At 40.4% G+C, this 27072-nt stretch overlaps 1 protein-coding gene across 3 annotated transcripts in view; it reads left to right on the top strand.

The window, feature by feature from the left end:
* CACHD1 (cache domain containing 1) overlaps positions 1–27072 on the top strand; it is a 209342-nt gene that overhangs the window by 124246 nt on the left and 58024 nt on the right. For all 3 annotated transcript variants that reach the window (XM_081057953.1, XM_081057952.1, XM_081057954.1), the window contains 2 exons: positions 9324–9430; positions 26167–26293. In XM_081057953.1, coding sequence (XP_080914079.1) covers positions 9324–9430; positions 26167–26293 — 234 coding nt within the window. The remainder of the gene's footprint in view (positions 1–9323; positions 9431–26166; positions 26294–27072) is intronic.

Here is a 27072-nt window from a genome sequence, read left to right as displayed (position 1 = left end):
TCAAAGAAGGCCAAGATTTAAAAAGCATTCTGTCTATATAGTCTTTCAGGGGACGTGGCTTGTTTGGTATAATGATGTACAATTTATCTTCACACTCACAGCTTGATTAACTTACTAATATTGGGTCAATAATTTCTTTTGAGGAGACATTAGCCATAAGCATTCTACATCTTGTATTTCATGTTTCTTTTACAGAACAGGGAGCTTTGAGCAGGTCTCTTCCCCCAGTGTGTATGTGCCTAAGAGATTGGACCAGTTAATCTTCAAGGTCATCCGCTAACGCTGCAGTTCTTAGTGCTATTCCTTGATGTCTGTGTCCTACCACTCACGGTTGTCTGCTATTTACTAACTACTCAGTGTATGTACAGGAAGAAAACAAACAAATTTACAATCTCTGGTCTCTAGTCCTGGCAAGTCTTGGCCTCTTAGGTTTTCTGCATTTACTTATTCAGCGGACATTTAGTAAACATGTACACTTCCCAGGGCTGTGCCCTGGGGATAAACATAGGAAAGGATCTCTCTCTTCATATTAACTACCAAGGGAGAAAAGTATATACATAAATAACTGTAAAGTGTGCTAAGGTGTTATATAGCTGTCACGTGGCAGGATGGACAAGGGCTATGGAACAGCACAAAGGGAGCCTGTGGACCCCACCTGGCCTCTGTCCACCTGCATGTTCTCTCCTGGTATTTTTCCAGGTACCCTTGTTTCTTCTTCATCCACCCCTGCCCCAACCTGGTGATGAGCAAGATAAGGGTAAATGTTTAACGTAATTGTGGATCCGTTCCCAATTCCCCCACATGTCACTGGTGCAATCTCCCAAACTTGTGTGAGAAAGTGGATTAAATGGATTAATACCACCACTTGAAATCTAGACGTGAGACACACGATCACAGCAGGGCCTCCTCTCAGTGACCTGTTGTGGTGGAGAAATGATGAAAAAGAAATACGCCTGGTTTGTATGATACCTAGACTTTCATGGAAAGAGAGATGCTTTATTGCTCTGAAAGCCTTACCTTCCAAGGGCATTTGACAGCAGCCCTTGTTTCCACTCTGGCTGAGTTGCTGAACCCTGAAGGTTTAATCCTTATTACTGATAAGAACAGAAAGAATGTGACTTATCTCTCCAATCTCTGCAGAGATGGAAGGCAAAACCATTTCTTGGAACACGATTACGCGTTATTTGACAGCTTTTCAGTTTGCCCATTAATTGAGGTGTTCGAATAAGTAAACGCAGTTGGGGGTGGTTCAAGTATCATTTACTTTATGAACGTGATCGTTCCTTTTTGAAGTGATCCCCTCTTAGCTCCTTCCTCCACCATTCAAACAGAGTTTAAATATTTGCCAGTACAGATGTTTGATTTTTATCTTAGCTCTTTCTTTGTTTAACTTTATTCTCATGGGTGGTTAAGTGGAAGATAAGGGGGTTCTTGTTTAATTCTTTTCAACTGGTGTTGCTCAAATATTTGGAGAACAGACACTTCCCAGGAAGAATGAGCAGGAACCTGATTGAATGGTGGTGAAGCGGTATGTCTCCCTCCCTGTGGTGTCATAGTAAACCAGACACTGTTGGGCTCTTACTAGGAATGGAGGGTCTGGTAGGTATGGGTGTTTCTCAGTATCCAGATCTTTTAAAGGCTCCTAGAGCTACTGGTCAGGGGACTTTGCCTCCCAGAAAGATGTGTGCTATTCTTAAAATGGAACCTGGAGTTTAGCAGCACTGGAAGCAAGGGCCTGATTTGTGCCGAACTCTATTGGAAGCCTCCCAGCATTTGCTCCACAACAGCTTCTGTTCTGATACCAGGTTTTGCTTCCAGAAGAAATGGTGGTTTTGTTGTTGTTGTTGTTTAACCTTTTGCACCTGTCTCAGTATTTTAACAGTGATTAGAAACAAGCAAACCAGTAAAAAATATTCGCTACCCCATTAGCTGTCCTCATATTGGCTTTGTTCATGGAGTCGAGTCAACTATCAGTTTAAGCCTTGCTCTTCTGGGATACCTACAGGGATTTGCTTTTTAAAATATTATTTTAAAAATGTGTCCATGAATAATATTGCATTTCACCATCACCCTTGGAACTGTGGGTATGGTTTTTGTGCGCTGTGTGCTAAATGGGACAGCCTTCTCTGGCAATGTTGAGGAAAACCCAGAGTTCTGAGTGATTTGCCTGGCAAATCACCTTCCATAGGAAATTTAAACAAAGACCAAGAAAGAGATTCAAGAAGTAAATACCAACTGGTGTGTATGTCTCTCTCCTTTATATCTTTTTCTTTCTAAACTGGGACGCCACTGAAAAGTTGATTTACACTGTGAATCGAGGCTGAATGAAATCCAATTGGAACTCACTTGAACACTGTTTTGATGTAAGATTCAAAGCTTCTGCAAATTTATTTTATCTTCTACATTTGCTGATCTCCTGCTTGTAAATCCTGTTGAAGGAGAATAAAAATGACTGCAGCCTGATGGGAATTAAATGTCTGAAGTTCAAAGCAGTTTGCACATCAGAGCAAACGTCAATCAAATGAACATCTTGCAAGCCAGGCAGGGAGTGAATTTCTCCATGGGGAAGAGATCAAAGTGGGAGTCACAGTTCTGTTTTCTCCCTCGGGATGCAGTTTCGATCAGTTGTTCATGAAAGTAAATCCAGAAGGAAGTTTTGTTTTGTGCTTTTTTTTAACTTAAGGGGGCAGGAAAGATGGAGTTATTTCTCTTGAAACTGAATTTCAGGCACTGGTTTTATCTTATGAAAATAAGTGTAGAAAGCAATCATAAATCTAGTATCTCCTTTTTTTCAGAGGGAAGGTCTACAGAACATTTAGAGAGGATTATTCTTCTTATTGTTATTACTTTTTTAAAGCACAGATATAAAGGTAATTTGAATTGCCTGCTCATTTTTTAATGAAAATATTATACCAGTTCTTGACCTTTCCATAAACCTGGAATTATATCAATGTGACTGGCAGCTAATATACTTCCCAATGAAAATTTTTTTAGGTAGCCCCTAAGACTAATGTGTTTTGAAAAAGTATCATGAGCATGAACTTTACATTTCTTACTGTCTCCAAATCAGGGTGAATGGCATGTGTGTGTGTGTGTGTTGTGTTGTTGTTGTTGTTAATTGTTATCTGAAAAGCACTCATTCATAAAATGTGTTCCTGTCTTCGGCAAGGCAACCATTCCTCTTGGGCCCAGAAGCAGCTAATGTAACAAGGATAGCTAAGCAAGTTTTACTCCTGTGTTTGGAGTCCAGTAAGAGTGCAGAGTTCAGAAGAGAAACAGGCACTAGTGAGTGTGGGTGAGTGGAGGGTGGAGAGATAATCACAGGGTTTTTGCTGTTGTAATTATTTCTCCTCGCTGGCTCGCTAGCTTAGGACACACTGTTCTCCTGTCTGTCTTAAGCCCCTGTTGACACCTGCTTCCCTCCCCGACTGGCACATCCGCGGCATAGGCAGGAATAGAATCAGAGCGAGGTTTATTTCTAGGCATTTTACATGAGCTCAGCTGGGCAGCGCCTGCTCCCTGGCTGTGGTTCGGCACGCGTGAGGCAACTCAAGACAATTGAGATTCCTGTGCGGCTGTTGCCACTTAAGGAATACCACCAAGCAAGAAGTAGGAGGAAGGAGAGTGCTTGGCATGTCTGAATTCTTGACCTATCAGACTGTGGGGGCCTGAGAGGAGTAAATTAACTTAAAATCACCAGCATTCACTGCATGCAGATTACTCAGGAAGCAAGAACTCAAATTCTGAAATGAGGTAACAATCGCTTTCATCCCTTAACTACTGAATTTTCAGAACCCAGATGTCCTTGAGCTGACGAGCCGGTAGGTCAGATTGCCCTCTGGCTAAGGTTCTCCCTGCAAGGTGGTTATTTAATTCTAAAACATCAGGAAAATTCTGCAGATTGCTTCAGGAAAAGCACTTCTTCGGGTATATTACGTTTTATTTTGGGATCAAGTTTGATCTCTGGAAGGCTGTGTGTTTGCACATCAGCCCAGGCTCCCCTGCGCGGTTTCCGTATTATATACCTTGCCCACATTTGCAACAAAACTTGAGTTGTGGCCATTGTCCATTGTGTTATTAAGCATTCTCTATTCATTGTCCCAAGTGAGATTTTTTTCAGAACTTGGTGCCATTTCCTCTTTCTGGGTTTTATTTCTGTTTTATATTGTCTTTGTTGTTCATAAGCCATTTCTTTAAGGTCCTCAGATGATCAGAATGCCAGGGTCTTCCTCTCAAAGGAGAAAGCTGGTACCAGGAAAAGGAGAAAACCAGAATGAACTGGCCCCAGCTCTGCTGCATCTCTGTTCCAGGCCCACAATGCATAGACTCGCTCTTCTATCCTGAAACCTCTCAGATTTCAGTGTTGAATGGGAAAGGAGCTTGAAGCTTTTCTAGAATGAAATAATAAAAATTGATCCAAAATGGCCAATTCCGTAGATCTGCCATTGGTGAACATTTGTTTAAAAAAAAAAAATCTAAGTTATCTGTAATTAAGAGAACACCTGCCTTTAATATCTTCTTCCTCTTGCTCTACCTCGTCATCTTGTCCATAGAGTTCTTTCTCCGTAGCTATCCATTGTGAAGCCTTATGTTTAGCTACTATCAGTTTCTATTAAGCAAAGATTTCCTGTAAGCCCTACAGTCTTTCAGGGTAAATCCTTTCCTTTGAAAGAATTGAATTCTGCTTCAACTGTTCTAGATAATGTTGATGATTTCTTTCTTTCTTGATTTTTTTTTTTTTTTAGATACAGTATAATGTATTCATTATGAATGAGAGCTCGAGCGCGTAAATGTTCACATCTTGGTTCTGCTAATTCCCAGCTATCAACCTGGGGCTCCTTAATTTAAAATTTCTATATCTCAGTATCCTGGTCTTCAAATGAAGATAATAATAATATTTGCCTCAGGGTTTGAGAAGATTAGATGAGTTAATCTATGTAAAGCACTTAAAATATACTTGACATATGATAAGCACTTCGTAGCTATTAACTGTTATCATTACTAGTACAGCAATAGTAGTTAGTTATTATTTATTAAATGTTTGTTATGTACTAGGCTGTTAAGAACCATCTTCTGATTTAAGTCTTAACACTCACTACCTTATGAAATACATCTTGTTATTATCACCATTTTATAGATGAGAAAAGCAGAGGCTTAGAAAATGTAAGTAATATGCAAGAACTATATAGCAATAAGCAATTTAAACCCAAACTCCAGTCCACGTCTCAGTACCTCTAAAGTCTATGCTCCTGACAAGGGCATAATCACGCTTTGCCAGGGTAACAGTGCCTCGTTCATCATAGATGTTTGGTGAATATGATTGAGTAAAATACCCAGAGGTTTCCAGTAACTTAGCTCTCTGCCCTTCTTCATTAGTCAGTCAGCAGGGAGAATTTATGGAGTACACATTCCCACCAACGTGCTAGACCTGAGATAGAAATGTAATCCCTCAAGTAACTTACAGTTCCATTGGGGGAGCTAAGGCTTCTCAAATATGTGAAAGGTTTTAGAGAGAACTGGGGGTTCAAGTGCTGTGTGTTAGGGTTTATACAATAAGGCTTCCATAACAAAATCTCTTGGCATCTCACCCTTCATGGAGAAGGCAAACTAAGTAAAATAGTTTGCTCATTATTTGTAATAAATCTTATTTTTAAATTTGTATTGATTAGTCATTTGTTGCTATAAACAGAATCTAAAACCAGTCAATCGGTGTCTAATATGATGACACTATGTTAAGCCTGATTTCAAAACAATATAAAAGTAGGAAAAGAGACCCAAGCATGGAACGAAGACTCAGAACGGCACTGGTCATTTTGGAGGAGGTAGGGCTCATCATAGGCTGGAACTGACAGGAGAAATTTCAGGGAGGAGGATGAAAAGAGCGGGGCTTTGTAGAATGGATGCAGTGGACACTGGCGAGCATCACAATTGAGATCCAACAGCTGAGGGGACTGGTCTGGTTAGAACTACAGGTTGAGAGATTGGGGTGGGGAGAAAGGTTGGGTAGATTATTGATGACAAGAACTACATTGTGAAACGTTTTTATGACTGACAAATGTTTACTTAGAACCTACTTTTGTTAATGAGTCACTTCCATTTTTATTGTTATAAAAATGTTTTCTTTAATATTCTTAGAGGTGATCTTTTCAGTACAGAAAACAACCTATAAAAATAATTCCCTGGTCTCCCCAGTCCCTAGGAGCAGGCTTTCATTTCACAAAAGCCCCAGGAATCTGTGCACGCTCAGCCTGGACTTTGGCCGTCTCGGGGGGTGGGACTGAGAGCACAGGTCCTGGCTGTGGAGACTCCATTCAAAGACACAGGGGCTCTTTCCAGCCTTACATTTTTCCTGGGAGAAATTTTCGGTAACTGTTGAGTTGCCCCTTTTAGCAAGTTATTCCGCATGTGCCACTTAAATTAAGCAGTGTGCTATGTGGCTTATCATTGGACAGGGAGTTGGGTGATGGGTTCAAGTCTCTCTTAGGTCCCTGACTTGCTGGGCGATCCTTGGTGTCACTGTTCTCAGCTCTGAAATGGGTAGATCTAAAGGGGTTTGTAATTTGTACCGCAAAGTTCAGATGTGAGCTGCAGGGATATCTAAGAATTACTCTGGTCTTTTGATTGAAATTGGAAGATCCTCTGTCCTCGATCTCTTTGATGCATATTGGAAAGTACCTCTGTTGACACAGAAAGTCATTCTACTGTTTTATTTCTAAAGGAATCTGTATGGCAGGATTGGAGGGCTTCTCAAACAGAAGGAGCCTGTCCAAGTCAGATTCCTGGGCTTCGCTCCAGACTCACTAAATCAGACCTTCCAGGGTTGATCCCAGAAATATGCATCCCAGGTGATTCTGACATGGCCAGACTCTGAATAATTAGGAACCATTCATCTGAGTCATGGTCCTCACTTGCTAGGACTTCTGGAGCCTTCTGGGGAGTTCAGAACAGACCTAGACACTGGCAACGTGGATGTTAATAGAAGATTGGTTCACCTGAGCCTCTGCTTTTGACATGAACAATGCAAAGCATTATATGTACAGCAGTGAACAAAATCAACAAGACACAGTGCCTGCCCTCAAGGGGGTCTTGTCTGTTCATATAGCCTGATCTGTAAAAATCCATCCATAAAATATACACAAGTGAAGTCATAAATTAAAAACTGTATGGCACATACTCTGAGAGAAGATAGGGGAGCACTTGGCGTAGATTGGGAAGTCTTAGCCGAGGCCTTTCTGGGGAAGTGATAAATGAACAGAGATCTGAAGGATGTCAGGAGAACCGTGTAGACTCAAACTGTCCAATAGGGTAGCTACTGGTCAGTGACTGTTTACACTTAAATTGAGATTAAACAAAAATAGAAAAATGACTCTTTCTGTTATATTAGCCACATTTCAAATGCTCAGTAGCCACGTGTGGCTACCATATTGGATAGTGCAAAAATAATACATTTTCGTCATCTCAGACAATTCTCTTAGACTGCGCTGGTCTAGACCAAAGATGGTAAAACACGTCTGGCACACCATCTAGTTTTGAAAATAAAGTTTTATTGGAACACAGCCACATTCATTCTTTTATGAATTCTGCTTTCACCTGTTTTCATGCTACAGTGGCAGAGTTTAGTAGTTGTGACAGACCATAGAGCCCACAAAGCCTACATATTATCTGGTCTTATTAAAACACATGTGAGGGAATAGATTTAATGTGGCACCGAGAGCATGGGGAGCAAGGGAGTCAGTTGTATAATGCTGCTCTGGCTTCACTGATGTTCAAATGCTAATACAGGAGGGACAGTGAGATTTTGTTGCTCTGCCAGCATGCCCAAAGGCAGCTGCTGATGTATTAATCTCTTCTTTTCTCTCCATCTGTGGCTTCCAAGGCACAAGTCTTCTCGTCTAGACAAATTGGAGTAGGTCCAAGGAAGAGCCACCGCATTGGTGAAGCAACTGTGTCCTTGGAGGCACAAGTGACAATGTTGCTTTGATTCTGTACTGAGTTAGAAGCTAGACTAACGGTCTCTTAAAATCCAGTTACCTCCTTTTCTTGAGAGGATATGTTTCAAAACAAAACTTGAACTTTTGCTTTGGAACCCAACACACCATGTGAAAACCTAGTTCCCTTATATAATCAGTTCAATTTAGTAGCTTTTATGTATGAGGAGATGTGATCACCAGATAATCAAAGTTCATGTGAAAAATCAAGTGGATCTTGATTTTTAGGACGGTTTCTCCTCGGTGATAAAGTTTCTATACCTGTGGTAATGGAATTTCATTAATGGCATTTATCATCTAAGGTGCACATTTTAACACAAGTTTTAAAAAAGCTTAATTTCAGATTGAATTAATTGGGGGTGGGGGGAATCTTCGAAATGTCATGAGTCCTCTGTCTGAAATCCTAAATAGGTTACTTAGAAGTTTAACTGTTTTTCTCTTTTGTTGCTTCTGGATTAAATTCCCTTTTAAAAATACTCTTAGTGACGAAAGAGTTGGTACATTTTCCTGTTATTGTCTTGCAGATTATGATTAGCTTCAGCAAATGAATCCTTGATTACACTAGTATTTATTAACCAGCTACTAGCCAGAGTACTAACATAGTTCTAGCTCTAGTACTAGCGTTGTACGTGTGCTACCAGTGGAAATCAAAACAAACCTTGGCCTTCTTTACGTTACAATTTAGAAGATGCAAGCTGTATGTCATATACCATGAAAATAGCTTTGGTATATTATTTATAACCTTTTGGACAGCTTTGGGAATAAGTTTTCTTTCTTCTTCTATTCCAGATAAGAAAACTGAGGCTTAGAAAAATTAAACAATTTCTACAAGAACACACATTTAATAGTGACAGAGCAGAAATTCAAATCTAGAGCTTTCCTACTCCGCAGCCGTTCTTTCTCCTTCACTACTGTCTGTTTTTGTTCTCGGTCATTGATTTTCTGATAGGATCACTTACAGAATTATTTCATATGTAATATCAGAACTCAAGTCTGAATTTTTGTAATTCTAGTCTCAATTTTGTCAAATCTATTTTCTGCGTGATTTTATTAATAGTACCTGACTCAAATTTTTTGGGAGAAAAGTTGGTTTGAAGAATGGTTATTTCTTTATCTCCTTAGAATGGAACTTGATTCCCAAAGCCTCCTAGATGCAAGTATTGTTTTTCCCACATTATTCTGGTGATTGTTCTATGTTTAAAATCTAAATCACAATTTTACTGTTGGTGAGCTGACCTATTTTATATACAGTATGAATTACTATTCTTGTTCGTCTGTTTTCCTGAATTCAGTAATCACCAAACAAATATGGCTAATTTTGTCCTGTTCTTTCAGATTCGATGGAAACTTTAACACCAATGTATCCAGAACAATTAGTTGCGATCGACTTTCTACTACGGTTAATAGCCGGGCCTTCAATCCAGGACGAGACTTAAATTCAGGTCAGTAATCTGGCGTTTTATGAAGATGAACACTGTTCCACCACGTCCCAGTTGAATAAATATATTGCTTTAAATATTTTCCTTTAAGTTTTGAAGAAAAATATTATAGACTTAAAATTGGTTATTTCTTGCTGGAAAGGTGACACTCAGAAGAGAGGAAGGAAGAAGAAAATTGAGCTGCTATGTGTTAATCATTTACTGTAGAGCTATGTATATTGCACATGCCAACTACCTTGCTGGTCTCTTCAATCTATTATCTCGTTGGCTAGGAGTTTTACATTTGTTATTTTAAAGGTGTTCTTAGAGACCCAGTTATGTCTTTGCAGTGGGAAGTGTTGAATTTTATTTGTATTCTCTATTTATAATTTTTAATTTATTTTAGGGAGATTTTTGGAAGAACGATGAGGGAGTTTTTCTATCAGTAAACAGTGACATGATGCTTTATATTAAGGTTGAACTTTCTTCCTGGTCTCAGTGGAACTTAGTTATATGCAGTAGTAATAACTACTCGAGTACCTGTGTATATATAGCTATATAGCTACAGTATATATTTATATAGCTATATATATATATATACACACACACACATATATATATAAATAAAACTCCAAAGTGACGTAGTGTCTCTACTTTCTTGCCCTCAAGTCCCAATTTATATTTTTTATGTTTTTGTCTTGTTACATACATGTTGATTGATGGACCTCAGAACCTAAACGCTTCATTTTGTCATAGCTAGAAGGGACTTTGGAAATCACCTACCAGACTCAATCCTCGGATTTTACCAAAGAACAATCTGAAATTCAGAAGGGTCCTAAGACTTCCCTTATTGCTGGAGAGAGGAAGGATATAATCCTTAAGCATGAAGAATTATATTTCCCAAATTCCAGGTCTCTTGCAGACATGTAAAACCCAAGAGAGAAGCCAGAGGATCAGCATATTTATTTCTACAGCCCCATCCAGTCTCAGTCCAGGGGAAAAACTTCAGTCTTTGGGAATTGTATACACAAACTAGGTAACCTATTAGGTCTGGAAAGATAGAACTGTAAGCTTTATGTTGCTTAAAGATCATAAAACTATAGCTGCTAGCTAAATGGTTCAACCAAACTCTGCCCTGCACATATTGTCTAGACCAATATATAATGGAGTCAGTCATATTTTCATTGGCCTGAAAATCTGGAGGCCTTCTGGAGCAGGTGGGGTTTGCTGCTAGAAAGGAAGTGAAAAGAAAATATTTTTCATAAAAAAAGTAACTGAAGAAAGTACAGAAGGGCATAGAATGGGCAAAGCAAATAAATTATGGATGTATCCATAGCTGGCACAGAGCAAAAAGCTGGAAATTGAGGTCTCTGGTTCCCAAATTTAGTACTTATCCCCTTTGCTTCAAATTTTCACGCCAACACAAGACATGTTTCTGGATAAAAAGACTTGAGATTGAAATAGCAATATTCAAATAGGATCACATTTAAATGTATCTCAGTAATACACAATCTAATCCAACATTATATGTAGTTAAAATTTTTTAATACATGTTAACTTGTGGGCTATTTGAATTAATAAGGAAAAAATCAGTGCATTCCCCCTTTAAATATGTAAAATCTGTTAGGGCTCACTCATAAATGTTAATAATTATCTTTTAGTGATGGAACAGTGGGGTATTTTTAGTTCCTTACTGATTTTCTTAATTTTAAACTAAGCATGCATTGCTTTTATAATTGGGGAAACTAAAACAGGAAGGAATTATAGACTACTTTTTTATTTATTTTCACTCCGTTCTGGTAGACAGTCCCTTTCTTCACAAGTCTTGAATAGTAGATCCTCAGTCTGAGGTTGAGGTTCTAGACAAAGCTCCATTACCCTCCTGGCTGTGTGACTGAGACAGTAAGAAGGGTAGGTGGGGGTAGACCGAGGGTGGCATGCTTCATTGGGAGCCAGGATCACTCACCTCAGTGGGCCAAAACTTGAAGAATCTGGAAGCTACTGCAGCCATGGCTCTATTTTCATTGCCTTATTTCATATCTGTTTATTGTTTCTAGTAATACGAATATTGTTGAGCTCTAGCTCAAGTATTATTGCACCTTTTTCTTAGTGAATACAGAAGCCATTTTCCCAGGCAGTGGCCTCCCACTTACTAACTGGAATGAATAAGCACAATAAAAATTCATTCAAGAGATATTTATTAAGCATCCTCTATGTAGTAAACATTCTCCCTTGTATTTGATAAGCTGAAAACAAAACAAAAAGCTTATATTCTGGGTACCTGAGGACATAGATAGATCTTAAATAAATGGACAAATATGCATGTTAGATGATGATGAGTGTTACGGAGGAAGAGGATAAGGATAAGGCATAGGGGATACTTTGGGCTCAAGGGGTGGATGGAGTGGGAAGCAGGAGGGAGAAAAAGACTCACTATTTTATATAAGGGCTCACCAGTGAGATCTGAATAAGGGGATTTTAAACCATAAGGATAACTGGAGAAGTATGTCCCAGTCAAAGGCTTTCAGTTGGGAAAATACTCTGTGTGCTCAGAAACAGCAAGTTGGCCACTATAACTGTGATTCAGTGAACAGGATGGATAATAGAAGTCTGGGCCAGAAAGGTAGTTGGGGGCCAGATCACCAAGAGCCTCCCTTGACTGGCCCTTGTGAGGACTTTAGCTTTCGCACTGAATGAGATACAAAGGCATGAGGTGTTGGGGAAGGAAAGGGTTTATGCAGAGAAGTGACGTGCTTTAACTTAGCTTAAAAGGTTTACCAGATGCTGTGGCAAAAATTGACTATAGCAAGGCAAAGATGGAAGCAGGGAGACCACTTAGGAGATTACTCCAAAACCCTGGTGGCAGATGATGTCATTAATAGTGCAGTAACAATGGATATGGGGAGAAATGGTTGGATTCTGAATATGCTTTAAAAGTAGAACCAATAGGATTTGCTGATTCATTGGATGGGGGAGGGGCAGAGTGTGTGAGAGTAAGAGAAAAGTCAGGAAGGACTTTGAAGATATTTGGCCTTATCAAGGAGAAGGACAGAGTTTCCATTTACTATGATGAGGAATATTGGCGAAACAGCAGGGTTGTATGGGAGGCAGGGAATCAACATTTCAGTTTTAGCAAAGTTAAGTTTGAGATGCATATTAAATATCCAAGTGGAAATACCTCATAGGCAGTCGGATATACAAGTCTGGGGAATGGGCCAGAGTGGAGATATAAATTTGAGATTCATTATATACGAGTATAACTAATACTTAAATCATGAGACTCAATGAGATCATGTAGCAAGGGACTATAGGTAAGAAAGAGAAGAACTTCAGGACCTGAGTCGTGGGGCACTTTACCGCTTAGAGGTCACGAAAATGAAGAGGAAGCAGTAAAAGAATGTGAGAAGGAAGTCAATCTGGTAGGAAGGGAACCAAAAGACCCATCTCCCTGAAACCAAATGAAGAAAGTGTTCAAAGGAGGGAGAGATCAACTGGGACAAGTAGGTCCAATAAGGAAGGCTAACCAACTGTTTGATTTAGCAACTTAGAGATTGTTGGTAAATTTGACAAGGGTTGTTTGGTGGAATAGTAGAGTAGGATGAAAGGCTGATTCTCATCAGTTCAAGCTCTTAAGAACAGAGGAGAAAGGAGTTGGAGACAATGATTCCATGACCTCCTAAGGTTGGCTGAAAGGAAATCTGGAGGAAAGCCATGTGGAGTCAAGAGACTATTTTTAAATTGAGAGAAATTACAGCAAGGTTATGTGCCAAAAGGAGTGGTCCCATAAAGAGAAGCTGATGACACAGGAGCGAGGGGAGATCATTGCTAGAGCCATTTTCTTGATTAGGCAAAAGATGGTGGGATTCCAAGTATGGGTCTAGAAGCACAGAGCCATTCATCCTTAGTAAGAAGAGAGAGGGACGAGGAAGAGTAAAGATGCCCATAATGATTAACGTAATGTCAGGCACTGGAGACATTTCCTTAGTGACTGTTTTCTCAGGGAATTAGAAAGAAGAGCATCAGCCAAGAATGAGAAGAGGGGTTGAAGACCTATTAATTATTCTAAGATTATCTTCTGTGACTGAGCTTTGAGACTAGAACTCAGCTACACAAATAATTAGAGATCCTGAAATAATGCTGTTTTACTTCAGTATTTATTGGTTGAGGGAGAGATTGTTTGAAAAATCAGGAGGTAAGGAGGAAGAAGATGGTGAGGGCAGAGGTATATAGTTAAAGATCAAATCTTGAACTTTGCTATTTCTAAGAGCGCGTCTCAAGTATCATATACTACCTAATAAGAGTTGTTCTCGGCACAGTTGACATAACTGGCTTTACAAGCAGCATTTGGTAGTATTCGGGTATGTGAGAATGGACTTGCTTGCATGTGAAGTTTTGTGACATTCCAAACCAGGCAGTGACTGTATCCCAAAGCCCACATTCTTGAACAATCATTTGTAACATGAGAGGAGCAATAGATGATGAAGGGTGACCTCAGCGCTCCTTCTTTTCCTACTCTCTAGCTCATGTCCCTTTTCAGAGCAGAATTAATATACTTCCTAGGCTATCGCATGTCTGATATTTACATCTGTAAGATGTCCAGCCTTAGGCTCTTACAGAATGTGTATAATCCATCAATGAGTCCCTAATTGATAACACAGTTTCAGATTGCCTTTCAGACTAGCTGGAAACAGACTCACATGAGTTGTAAACGATTCTAAGGTTCATTTATCCAAAACTAGATCATATGTCCATCCATCCAACACACATGTATATTCTTTTTCTTAAAACCACTCCTGTCAGATCTCTAGTTTCTAAATTGAGTCTTTGTCCCTGACTCCATTCAAATAACTAATGTTTGACAATGCATGTGTTATATGATGGTGCTAGTAATGTTTTGTACAGATTCTTTCCTGCTTTTATCCCTAGTTTCTCACTCTTTTTTTTTCTTCAAAATTCCTGCTGAGCTATTTTCTTGTGCGTAGCCTGATCCCTAAAGAGAGTTTATTTGAAGAGTCCAAGGAAAGTTGCCTCTTGCTCTCTTGAGTTATGCAATTGAGGCGAGAGTGGAAGTGGGAGTTCATCTTTCTTATGAAAAGAAAAGGTATCTAGACTTTCTCTATTGTGTTTGATTTAAAGAGCATTTGAACTTGCAAACTTCGATCTTGGTCGCATTGCAGTCTTCACTGAGAAGCAGGATTCATGGGGTGTAGGGGGCATTTGTAAGTCACATTACGGCAGTAAATGTGCAGGAGGTACATACAGGTGGGCACTGGAGGCCATAAGTTGTGCTGCTAATTTCGTGGCTTCATCCCTTCCTTCTGTGAAAGACAAAGAATGACTGTGTGCTGTAGGCTTTTCTCTTTTCTTTAAAATACCATGAAAATTATCAGTTAAGTATGCTAATACCAATTTAATGAAATGCTATGGTCTACCAAAAAACCTAAAATAAAAGAATAAAAAGCAACCAAATTAGGAATTTCTAGTTTGTTTTTATGCCTAATTACCTGCCCCATGGTTGCATTAGTGCCGTAAAAGATGTGTAATTATTTATATATATAAAAAGTATTCAGTCACTTAGAAATCTGCATTTCTCAGGGTTGTGTGATTCAGTTTACATTGTGTGTGTGTATGTGTGTGAGAGAGAGAGAGAGACAAAATTAAGTACACAAAGGGCCCTTTTTTTCGCCTTAATTCCTCTTACAGTTCTACTCCTGTGCTGCGAGCTACTTCAAAATCTAGTCTTTCTCATAGTTTCTTACAACAACCCTGTTATACTGATTTCAAAATATTTCATTTGCCACATGTATTCTCATATATATATATATACTCTCTTAGAACACATATGATCATAATGGATACAGCCTTTATTTTTTTTACTTAACAAATGTATCCTAAACACTCTTTAGTGCATATGTAAATAAATATTCTTCCCTATCATTGTAGTAATGAGTATGTAATCTTGTTGAATTAACCCATCTACTCTAGTTCAACATTTAGATTGTCCCAGTTTTTTTACTGTCATGTTCCCTTGAAAGATTTCAAATGGCCCTTGCATAGATTTGCTTGGCTGGTGGGTGGCAGTTGACATATAAACTTCTCTTTTGAAACACTGCTGTCCTTTGGTTTCCATTTATCCTCTTACTTCTCTGCTTAGTCCTTTTTAGTTTCCTCCTCAGGCTCCTTTTCTGTGACTCCGTTGTTCCAAAGCGTAGATGTCTCCACACGTCCTCACTGTTCACTAAGTGTTATTTCCCTGAATGTTCGCAATTTAGTCAGCACCTCAGCCCTCACCACATGCTGCTGAGCTGCAGCTCTTTATCTCCGGCTGGGTCCTATTTCTGAATTTATTTATTGTGTAATCAACTTCAGGATGCACATCTCTCTATGATTATTCTGTAGCTAACTCAAAAATTAAACAAACAAAACATAGACTTTCCTCTAATCTTACTCCACTGTCTCAGTTCACTATCCCAATGGTCGGTGCCCCCATCCTGGTTACATTGGGCACTTTTCCTCGCCTTTTTCCATCTGTGTGTTCCTTTTCTTGCTGTTACACTGACTTGTGACGTCAGTCTCATCATCCTGTCTTCACTGAAGGGGACGCATGGCTCCGATTCCGGACTTCACAGATGTGTCCTGAATCCCCTTCACTGCAAATGCCACAAACTTAGATCTTTGTTGCCTTTCTAGAAGACTAATTCATGTAGAAACATCCCAAAAGGTTTCTCTGCTTCTGCTCTCTCTTTCAGTATAGTCTGCACACTGTGAGTATGTTGAAAACACCTGCTCTGTAGCTGCACTTTTCCAAAACCTCTGATGGCCCCTTTACCTCTGAGATAAAGGTGGAGGCTTCTCCACTCCGTCTTCTCCTCTTGCTCTTCCTTGAGCCCTCTGAGCTCTAAAACTTCCATTTCTTCAAATCACCAGCCTCTGTTATGCCCCCATGCTTTTGTTCATGTTATTGTTTCATCCTAAAACACAACTCCTGCTTTCTCTGACTTGTGAAATATTGCTCGGGGACCAATTTCTTTGCCACCTTTCCTGACTCATAGGTAAAACTTCCTTGTCTATTGTAGCTTGTTGGGTTGACCAGGAGGCAGCTTCCAAGAGATTTGGCAGTTTACCAGGAGATTAGCAGCCTGTGAGGAAACGAAATAAAGCAGAATTGAGCAATGGGAGCAGACGGAGGTACAGACTCAGTGGGATCCTTGGCCACCGCCAGGGGAGCTGAGAGGCTATGGGCCCCTTCAGAGTTGTGTTGGCCCAGCAGCACCTCTTCTTTATTTTCTCTCTGTCTCATTCTTTTATAGAATATTAACTTATATTGGACATCTACTTGTCCCTCAGCTCCTTTTAATTTATTTTTTGTGTACCTACTGCCCAGTAGCAGGTACACAGTAAGTACTTATTGAATGAATGAAATAAACTAGGATTTTCTTTGTAATTTTGTTTTCTCATTTATTTATTTTTTTATAACCAAGACTTTTGAAGGACCTTAGTGAAGAAAAAAATGTGGTTGTGATGTACTGTAAGGTAGTACTAGTTACTCTTTAGCTTAGCAGCAAATCAGCACTCATAAATGTCGCAGGTACATAGACTGACACAGACTATGCAGTTGGTAATATTATTCACATGAAACTATACTGAGTCCAAATGCACAATGTAGACAAGAAAATCAACCCATCGCTTCTTAGTACCTCATAAACCACTTTATATTCCTGTCTTATTCTTACCATGGATACCAAGGACAAGTATCCACTCCGTTTGATAGAGGAGGAACAGGTCCAGGGAAATTAACTGATCTGCCTGAAGTCAAACAACAAATTATTGGTATTGACATGACTAAACAGGACACAATTGTCCTGACTCCCAGTTCAGTGGTCTCCCTACAGAGACTGCTTCCGATGAAGAGACATATCTCCATTGTTGTATTCTGCCTACTGACAGTTCAAAGCTTTTATGTCTAAAACTAAACTTAGAATCTTCTGTCTTCTCACCCAAATCTCCTCCTCGGCCCATGTTCCATATATTAGTTAACAGCATCTTCACTGTTCTTTTCCCCGAAGCTTGAGACCTAGAATCAACCTTGACTTCTTCCTCACGCTCCCTCATAAAGAGCTTCTCTCCCGTGACAACAGTATGGTAGCAGAGTACTATGGCAGACGCAAAAATAATTAAGACAGAGTTCCTGCCCTCAGAGAACTCACAACCAAGGTGTGTGTGTGTGTGTGTTTAGGGGAGTGGGGAGGAGGAGAAAAATCAACAGACGTAACGTACAGTTGCAATGCAGTGCTAAGTGCTGTCGTAAGAAAGGTAAACCAGGGCACTTGACCCACATTGTGAGGTTGAGTTGAATCTTAAAAGTCAATAAGAATTAATTATCCAGGAGATATGCTTGTGGCAAGCACGTTTTCCATTTCAGAATCTGTAGAAAGTGCGGCCCACATGGATCACTGTGTAAGAGGGAGTAACTAACAGAACAGGAAGATAACGCCAGGCCAGATTTTAACAGGTCTTTTATACCTCAGTCTGAAGAGTTTGGTTTGGTGTTTGGTTTGGTTTTTGAATTGACTTGTTTTTAGCTTAATGTCAACCATCTGACAGACTTGAAGCAGGGTTGACAAGAGAGCTTTGGAAAGAATGGATAGAAGTGTAGATGGAGGTGTAGGAAGAGGAAGAAAATGGTGCAGAGTATTAAAGGTCATCCAACAGTGGGAGCAGGTGGTGGAGAGAGGCTGTGGCATCCGCAGAATGGCTAGGTGAATGGAATGGCAAGAAATGGAGAATCAGTGTACACCACTCTTCTAAGTTGCTCGGCTGTAAAAAGGAGAGAGGTCAGTGATAACTTAGGATATAGGAAGGGTTTTATTGTTGTTGCTGCTGCTAATCATTGTTTGTTTTTTTCTAGTTTCATGTGTACAAAACACTGTAATAGTTAGACATTTATCATTTATATCCCTCATACAGTGAAACCCCCCTCCCCGAATCCACTACCCCTCTGACATCACACACAGCCATTACATTTCCACTGTCTCTATTCCTTATGCTGTACTCCGCTTCTTGTGACTATATTGCTGCTGATTGTTTTTTAAGTTAGGGAAGCTTGAAAATGTTTATATGCTGAAGGCAAAGAGACAGTATAGAAAGAAAGTGCAACCAAGGAAACAGACAGGACAATGAAGTTTAATGTCTTGGACCAGTTGTCCCAAACCTGAGTGATCATCAGAATCACCTGGTATAGGCTTTGTCAAAAATACCTATACTTGGGGCGACCGGATGGCTCACTTGGTTAGAGCATGAGCTCTGAGCAACAGGGTTGCCGGTTCAATTCCCACATAGGCCAGTGAGCTGCGCCCTCCACAACTAGCGAGAAGACAACCAGCTGCTGCTGAGCGACCTGAGGGATGGCCTGATGGTTCAGTTGGTTAGAGCGTGTACTCTCGACAACGAGGTTGCCAGTTTGACTCCCGCACAGGATGGTGGGCTGAGCCCCTTACAACTAAAGATTGAAACGGCAATTGGACTTGTTGCTGAGCTGCGTTCTCCACGACTAAGATTGAAAGGACAGCAACTTGACTTGGAGCCGGTGGGTCCTGGGAAAAACACACTGTTCCCTAGTAAAGTCCCAGAAATAACCCACTGTTCCCCAATAAAGTCCTGTTCCCCTTCTCCAATAAAATCTTAAAAAAAAAAAAAATTCTATTCTTTGGCCTCTGACCCCAACCAAGTGAACCAGGTGTTGGCTTAGTAAACCTTGGGAATCTGTAGGTCTCAAAAGCTGTGATGAACAGCAAGGCTTGAGAATGCCATCTCGGTTATGTCCTCTTACTCCTTCCATGAATGTTTGGAGATCACCTGAACCTTTGGGTCCTCTGGGAATGGTCTACTAGAAAGGAAGAGGGTAGGGCAGTAGATCGTATACTGATTTTGGATTGCCCCCGTTTACTCTGGATTCTCTAGCCCATGATCAGGCTGTCTAACTGAAGGAAGAACAGAATAGACTGGTTATTTTTGCATTATAGAATTAGCCTAGGACAGACATGATGAGCCATGAGCTTGGAACAGAGTCAGATTTCAGGACAACTTCTTAGTATTAGACTAAAATAAACGCAGTGAGATAGCTGGGTCAGCCACCATTAATCTTACTTTGGCAATGGGCGTTAGCTAGTATGATCAATTGATGGAAGAATCACTGAGCTATATGTTCTGGATCCCATTCGAGGCTCAGAACTTAAGTCACTCTGCCCTTTCTGAGTCAGAATACCCTTACCTATAAAATGGGAATAATAATATATCATTGGTGAATCTTCACATTCTGGCTCTTGGTAGCTGTTATAGACTTGCGTAAATTAACCTCTATATGCCTTGATTTCCTGAATAATAAGTAAAATCTGCCTCATAGGATTGTTGTAAAAATTAACTGAGATAATCTATGTGAAGGACTTAGCAAAGTGCCTCGTACATGATTAAATGCTCAACATGTTTACCACTTCTGGAGCAGTATAAGCAGTGTCTGGGGGTCCATGAAATATAGCCCCTCCTAAACGCATGTAACGCGATACGCAGGATGTGAGCAAGGAGTAAGAATTGGAAAGATGTGATAGGGTATAATGCCAGAAATTTTGTTAGGAGTCGTCAGAATGTTAATTTATTTTATTCCCCTACAAAATGATTGCTATTACACAGAATATTACTGAAAGGTGCTATGTAATTTCTGGTCTGTTGGGGAAGTATGTGTGTTTTTATATGTCTGCAACTTTGTGTATTTAGGACAGCCCTTGTATTTTGTATTTGGCAAGCTGTGGGAGGTAGATAGCTTTGCTTGTTTTGCTTGGTAGTGTTGGGCTAGGCATCAGAAAGCCCAGCGCTCCTTGAGGTGGGAGGCAACAAACTTTCTGTTACAGAGCATTTTCTTTTCATCCCTACCCCTGGTGTACAATATTGCTGAGAAAAACAAAAGTCATAACCCAACTACAAGCGGTTTGTAATCCATCTCGTTCTCATCGGCCTGGTGGTTTAAGCATTAAAGAGGGCAGGCAAGGAGTTTGGGAACATGGTTGGCTTTGTTTTGACTGGAGAGGCGAATGACATAAGAACTCATCTGATGGAGATGGTGAGATTGAAAGGAATATGTGTGGGGGCCATGGGATCTGGGGCCCATATGTGAGAATTATCCACAGACAGGTTGGTACACTGTATGCAGGCAGATCTCGAGACTTAAAGCATGGAAAGTAAAGAATGCCCGAAAAGGGGAAAGGCACATTTTTAACTGCTTTTCTGGTAACAGTTTGTGTGTTACGGTTAAAGAAAAGTAAGCCCATGGTCATTGTGAAAGTGTTTGTCTTTGCTTAGGATTAGCATAGGAACTGTAAGAGAGAGAAATAGTTTGTTGAAGGCTACACAGAGGGGGATGGAGGGGCTAGAGCTTGCCTTTGAAGCTCAAGGAGCCATCATAGGTGGCTCTTCGTTCTTTAAAGGCAAGTATCAAGTTTTCTCCATCATTCTCATCTGAGTTTTTCCTGGTACTGATTGAACGTTTCGTTTAGTCTTGGATCACTGTTAATAATCTCATAGTGCTGACTTACAGCTTCTAAGTCAATAGGAAATGAAGATGCTCCACCCCCCCCCTCCATTTTTAAATATATATATATGTATAAACTTAATCAAGGCCAGTTGGAAGTTTGTTCTTTCTCTCTAGTTGAAAATCCATGTACTTCCCTCCTGTGGGCCTTCATGCTTTGTCCTCTTACCACTTTTTTTTTGGTTTCTTAAGGGTCTATGGAAACACCTTGTTCACATCCATGACTTTATAGATGAGGAAATTGTGAAATCCCATGGGACACATAGATGAAGAGCCTGGACCAAGATCATCATTCACTGGTTCACTTAGCAAGTACTGACTGAGTGCTTCCTAAAAGCCAGGCATGTGGCAGGCTCTGGAAATGTGATGAACCAAACTGGTTTGGCTCCTGCTTTCATGGAGCTTAGAGCGCCTCTGCGTGAAAAGACATGAATGAAATAGCTACAAAAGTAAATACACCAAACATTACCAATATGAAGGAAAATCCTCACTGGGTACCCTCAGAGAGAACAATAGTTGAGGGAAGGCCTCTCTGAGAAGGTAAAAAGAGTTATTCTGGGCCTAAGGATCCCCTTGTGCAAACAGCTTGGCACATTTGCGAAACCGAAAGAAATAGCTCATGATGTACAGGGTGGTGTGCTGAAGAGGGGAAAAGTGAGATTGGAGAGGAGGAAGGAGCCAGATGGTACCAAGGCCCTTATCAAGCTTGGATTTGGTACTCGGTGTTGTGTAGTGGGAAACCTTTGAAGAGTTTTAGGCAAGTTAATGGTGGGATTTGATTTCCATTTTAGAAAGATGCCTTAGGATGCTGTATAGAGAGTAAATTGAAAGTTAGAGAGCTTAGCTTGCTGGTCTTAGCGATGGGATTTAAACCCATCTCTTAAGTCCATTCCGATTTATCAGGGTCTTCCTTCTAGTTCCTAAGTACCAAACTGAATTTTAAAAAGAAAGTGAAAAATAGCATTGGGCCTGTGTCCAAATGGCTTACTTATGCTTACTCAAATGGACAGTGAAAGAAAAAGACACCTACAAAACGATTGATCTTAGCTATGTAGTTTCTCAGGGAAATAAAAACTCCTGTTATTTAAAATATGCTGTTTGATGTCGCTCAGAGTCGTGAGTGTTGTAATTACTGTTGACTCTGCCTTCTAAACTGTAGCTTGTGCCATTTTCCAGTTAAGCCAGCCTGTGGGGTCAGTGGTGAACCCCATGACATTGGACTACCTATTTTCGCCATGTCTCCTTAATTATATTTATTTACATTGTATAATGCAACCGATTATTTTGATTGAGAAACACCAACATGTTTATATATATATATATATGCATATATATATATGCATATATATATATGCATATATATATGCATATATATATATATATATGCATATATATATATATATGCTTTTTCTGCCTCTCAAATACTCAGTGCCCTTTTTTTTTTAATTGGGGAATATTGGGGAACAGTGTGTTTTCCAGGGCCCATTAGCTCCAAGTCGTTGTCCTTCAATCTAGTTGTGGAGGGGGCAGCTCAGCTCCAAATCCAATTGTCGTTTTCAATCTTTAGTTGCAGGGGGCTCAGCCCAGCATCCCATGTGGAAATTGAATCGGCAACCTTGTTGAGAGCTCTCTCTCTAACCAACTGAACCATCCAGCCGCCGCTCAGGCAGCTCAGCGGCAGCTCGTTGTCTTCAATTTAGTTGTGGAGGGCGCAGCTCTCTGGCCCATGTGGGAATTGAACCTGAAATCCTGTTGTTCAGAGCTCACACTCTAACCAACTGAGCCATCCGCCACCCCCTACCCCAGCCGTACACTTTTAATCTGTTGATTTCTAAGTCATTTCAGCCTGTACTTATTGACATGTAAAATCACTGTAGTGTTCTAGAAAAAACAAGGGCTTTAGAGGCAGACAAACCTAAATGAAATCATGACTCTACCGTCGTGGCTTTAAGCAAGTTAGTTTAGCATCTGTGAAATGGGTATAATAACAAAGTCATAGTGTAGTTATGAAAAGCGGCACTCCATGTATAAAACTGGTTTATATGATGCTCAATGAGTTTTCACTATTTTATTATCAGATCGCCTTTGTTGAGTATAACTGACATCCAATACATTTACATGTTTAACATATACAGTTGATACATTTTGACATGTATGGTCCCATGAAATCTTGAGACGAACAGGCTTTTTATCTCTCCATTTACCTGTCTATTCTGTACAGGTTGTATTGGTGTTGGGAGGAGGTATTTATCACTGTAAAATATATTTAGCATTATCATTGCTCTATATTTATGTAGTCATGATATTTAATTCATTTTTAATTGAATTTAGCATTAGGGGAAAGTAAGATTTTAGAATTTATCAAACAAAGGTATTGAAAAACAGTTGAAAACTGGTACTTCCATGCATCTCTTCCCAGCCTGTGCACTGCGTATATCAACCCTGCAGCTCTCACAGAGAGTGTGCCTTGATGTGAAAAGAACTCAGAAACTCTGCTTCCGGGATACAGAGATGACGCAGAGATAGATCTCACCCTCAAGGATCTTAGAATCTGGGAAGGGAGGGGTGAAAAGTTCCTGGTAACAACAATCATACTAACTAGAAGGTGGGAAGAGGTAAAATGCTGGAGGAATGCAGAGGTACGATAACTTCTGTCTTGGGGATACGCTGCAGTGAGGAAAAAAACATGTATTGCCTCCTTCACATAATGTCTGTCTGAGGTAGGTGCACAGAGCAGTTCAGACAGATACAGGCCCTGCCCGTTGATAGCTGAAAGCCTAATGCTGTGTATCATGGGCTGACGGGTTGGGCATTTGCCCAGCTTTTTCTGGACAGTGTCCAGCCTTTCTGAGGAAAGAGTGAGTGTTCAGGACCCCAGCCCAAGTTTTCCAGTGACCAGAACACCCAACTGACTCATGAATGGAGAATCCCCCTCTGGGTTTCTGCACGGATAATAGCGCTCTCATTCACCTCTACATCTAGGTCCGCGAGGGGCCCGCCTGCAATGATAGATTGCTTCTGGGCTCTGGGGTCCTCATTACCATCGTATCCATCATCTTCTGCTCGTACCAAAAAATGAATAAATTTTAATCAAATGCCAAAGGAGTTCTCAGTGGGACAGTTTGAGGAACTTTGCCTGATACTTAAGCTCTTGTGCTGCAATGATTATAAGGAACCAGAATGATCTTTTGTGGTTGAGACTAAATGTATCATGCACTTTATGAATTCTGATTTATTTTAAAAACATTCTTGCTCTCATTGGCTCCCCTTTTAATAGTCTCATTGTAGCCTGTTTATTGTTACAGATGTTACTTTTAAATGAGGTCATTGAGCTTTCCTTTACTTCCAAAGGCAATGTTTGCCTTTTTATTGCTGGATTGGCACCGCTGCCTGGGGAACAGTGCTAATATGAGATCAAGGTTAAGGCTTCAGACCCCCAGGAGATGAGGCAGAGAAAAAAACCTCTTCCCTGTTTACATGCACTCACATCAGCTGTACATCTCAGGAGAGAATATGGTCGCCTGAGTCCACGTGATGTCCGGAGTGGAGAATGGAAAGGAAACACTCGTTGTGGTCACACACTGGCTTGACTCCTTTCTTGTCCACTGAAACCTCAAACAGGTCAAAAACCTCTCGGTGCCTATTTCCACATCTATAACTTAGGAAGGATCATTTTTTACTCCTAGGATTTTTGTGAGGATAAAATGTGCTGCAGCCCGTTGGTATTTGTTGGGCAGGGTGATGACTGAAGGCATGAGGTACCAAATATGCTTTAAGTCCTCCATGCAGGGCTTTGACACAGCATGGTTGGAGGACCAATGCTAAAATTGAAGGACTACTGACCAAATTCAGCTTGCCACGGATATTTGTAAATAAACTTTTATTGGCATCCACCCACACGTTCATTTACGGATGGATATCCATGGCTGCTTTCACACCGCCATGGCAGAGATGAATGATTGCAATAGTGACTGCAATTATCTACAAAGTCAGAATCCTGGACAATCTGGCCCTTTACAGAAGTTTGCCGACCCCTGAGCCAGACCAAAAGATGGCCGCGTGGCATTCAGAGCTTTATATGTGTTTTTGTCAAACACCTCACCCTTTCTTTCCTTCTCACCTTTGCTCAGATTCCTCCTCCATTGAATTGCCTTCTGCTCCATTCATTCCCCTGTGTGTAATTCTTTTGGTATACTGGTCTTTATAACAGGGTTTGTTTTTTGGGCATCTTTGTGTATTTTGCAGCATGTAAAGCAGTACCCTACACATAGTAAGTATGTAATACATAACTTAGTTGGTGTGGAACAGAGTGAAAGGACATCAGAGAAGGGCAAGAACTCTGATTCAGGGAAAAGAGGGTAAGAGAATTCATGGAGGTTTGGCGACAGGATTGCACACAGTGAGGTGGCTGTCACTCCAGCTGCAGATCATTGGCGACTATGCAGTACACACAGGAAAGGAGGCAGTCCTGCGTGATGTGAAGAACACAGGAACCAGGAGACTCGGGCTTGAATCCCAATTGGGCTGTTTACTGATGAGGCTTTGGACAAATCACTAAAGCTCTCGATGCATATTTCCTCAACTCCAAAGTAGGGAATAATGATCCCACCTTCATCCTAGGGTTATTGTATGGATTAAATGAGAAAACAGAAAGGAAAGCCTCTAACCCAGTGCTGGCATGCTGGAATCACTCCAAAAATTATTAGTGAATGATTATGCTTCTGGCCTATCAAATACCACTTATGCTATTTCCTACATTGTGGAGTAAGCAAGGTCAGGGTCACAGGCCTCGTCCCTCTGGGGACTAGCCTAGAAACGTCACTGTTTTCCAAAGTTAGAGAGTGTACCCCAAGCCAGCAATTGTACACTGGCTCAACAGAGGGGCGGGATTAGTGCCGATGAAGCATTCATGCTGGAAAAAATAATCCAGGACAAATAGTGTCACCATACAATGTTACGAGTAATAGCTTCAGTTGACTGAAACATTCATTAAGTTTTCTATCATGGGGTATTTTTTAAGGGAGAAAAAGAAAATGTTGAATAAAAAATTTACAGCCTTCTATCTAGCAGGACGTCTTCATACTACAAGCACTTTATGCAAAACAGATGCCTGAGGAGTGGTGCCTGCGTGCACCTGTGGATTTAGCAGTTATATTTCATTTCCGCCCCCCTTCTCCAGTTCTTGCAGACAACCTGAAATCCAACCCTGGAATTAAGTGGCAGTATTTCAGTTCGGAAGAAGGAATTTTCACTGTTTTCCCAGCACACAAGTTCCGGTGTAAGGGCAGCTATGAGCATCGCAGTAGGTATGTGGACTTACTCGCTAAAGTTTTAATTACAGATTAAGAATGATCTGTATGAAATATAGACTGCTCATTTACACACATGGCTCTGCCTCTAGGTTGTGCTTTCAGAATCTTGTACTTGTTCTGTAATGATTTCCCCCTGAACGTAGGTGAAGGTGGAAATGCTAGCAAAGGGCAAATGATAAAACCCAGAGCTTTTCTACAACTCTCTGACAAGCTAAATAAAACAAGATGTTTATTAAAGAAATTAAAACTGATTGAAGCACCCAAACTGTTTTGAGCTTCAGACCTCGTGGGCTTAAGACATAGGTGGTAATACCTGTTCTAAAGCGCACGCAGCCCTGGAGTTTGTAGCAGGTCTCAGAGTAGTTTGTGATGCTCCCCTTTGCTTTCTGTGATAATATGCTTGACCATCGTTTTGAAATTTACATGCAATTCTCAACTGCTGGAAGTGTGAAGGTTGTTAAGAAAACATTGGATTAAAGATCCATCATTAACACATGAAATGACTTGAGATTGTACCACTTAGCCAGAAGAGCAGTAATGGTGAGACCATTTGAATGACAAGCCTTATCAATTTACAGAACCCCTTAGGCAAAGATACTTTCCCTTTGAATACCCCCCCATTTCCCTTTTGCAGTGTCAAATGTTTGATGCTAGAACTTCTGAAGCTAGTGCAAGATACTCACTTTCCAGGGTCTGAATTAACCATCAGTTTAGCTTCTCTTCATCTTCACATTCAATTGCATCCAAGATTTTCCCCAAGGAAGTACTTCTGT

Source organism: Rhinolophus hipposideros, assembly GCF_964194185.1.
Source record: "Rhinolophus hipposideros genome assembly, chromosome: 8".
NCBI lineage: Eukaryota > Metazoa > Chordata > Mammalia > Chiroptera > Rhinolophidae > Rhinolophus > Rhinolophus hipposideros.
Note: the sequence above shows the minus strand (reverse complement) of the source record. Positions and strands in the feature narration are given on the sequence as shown.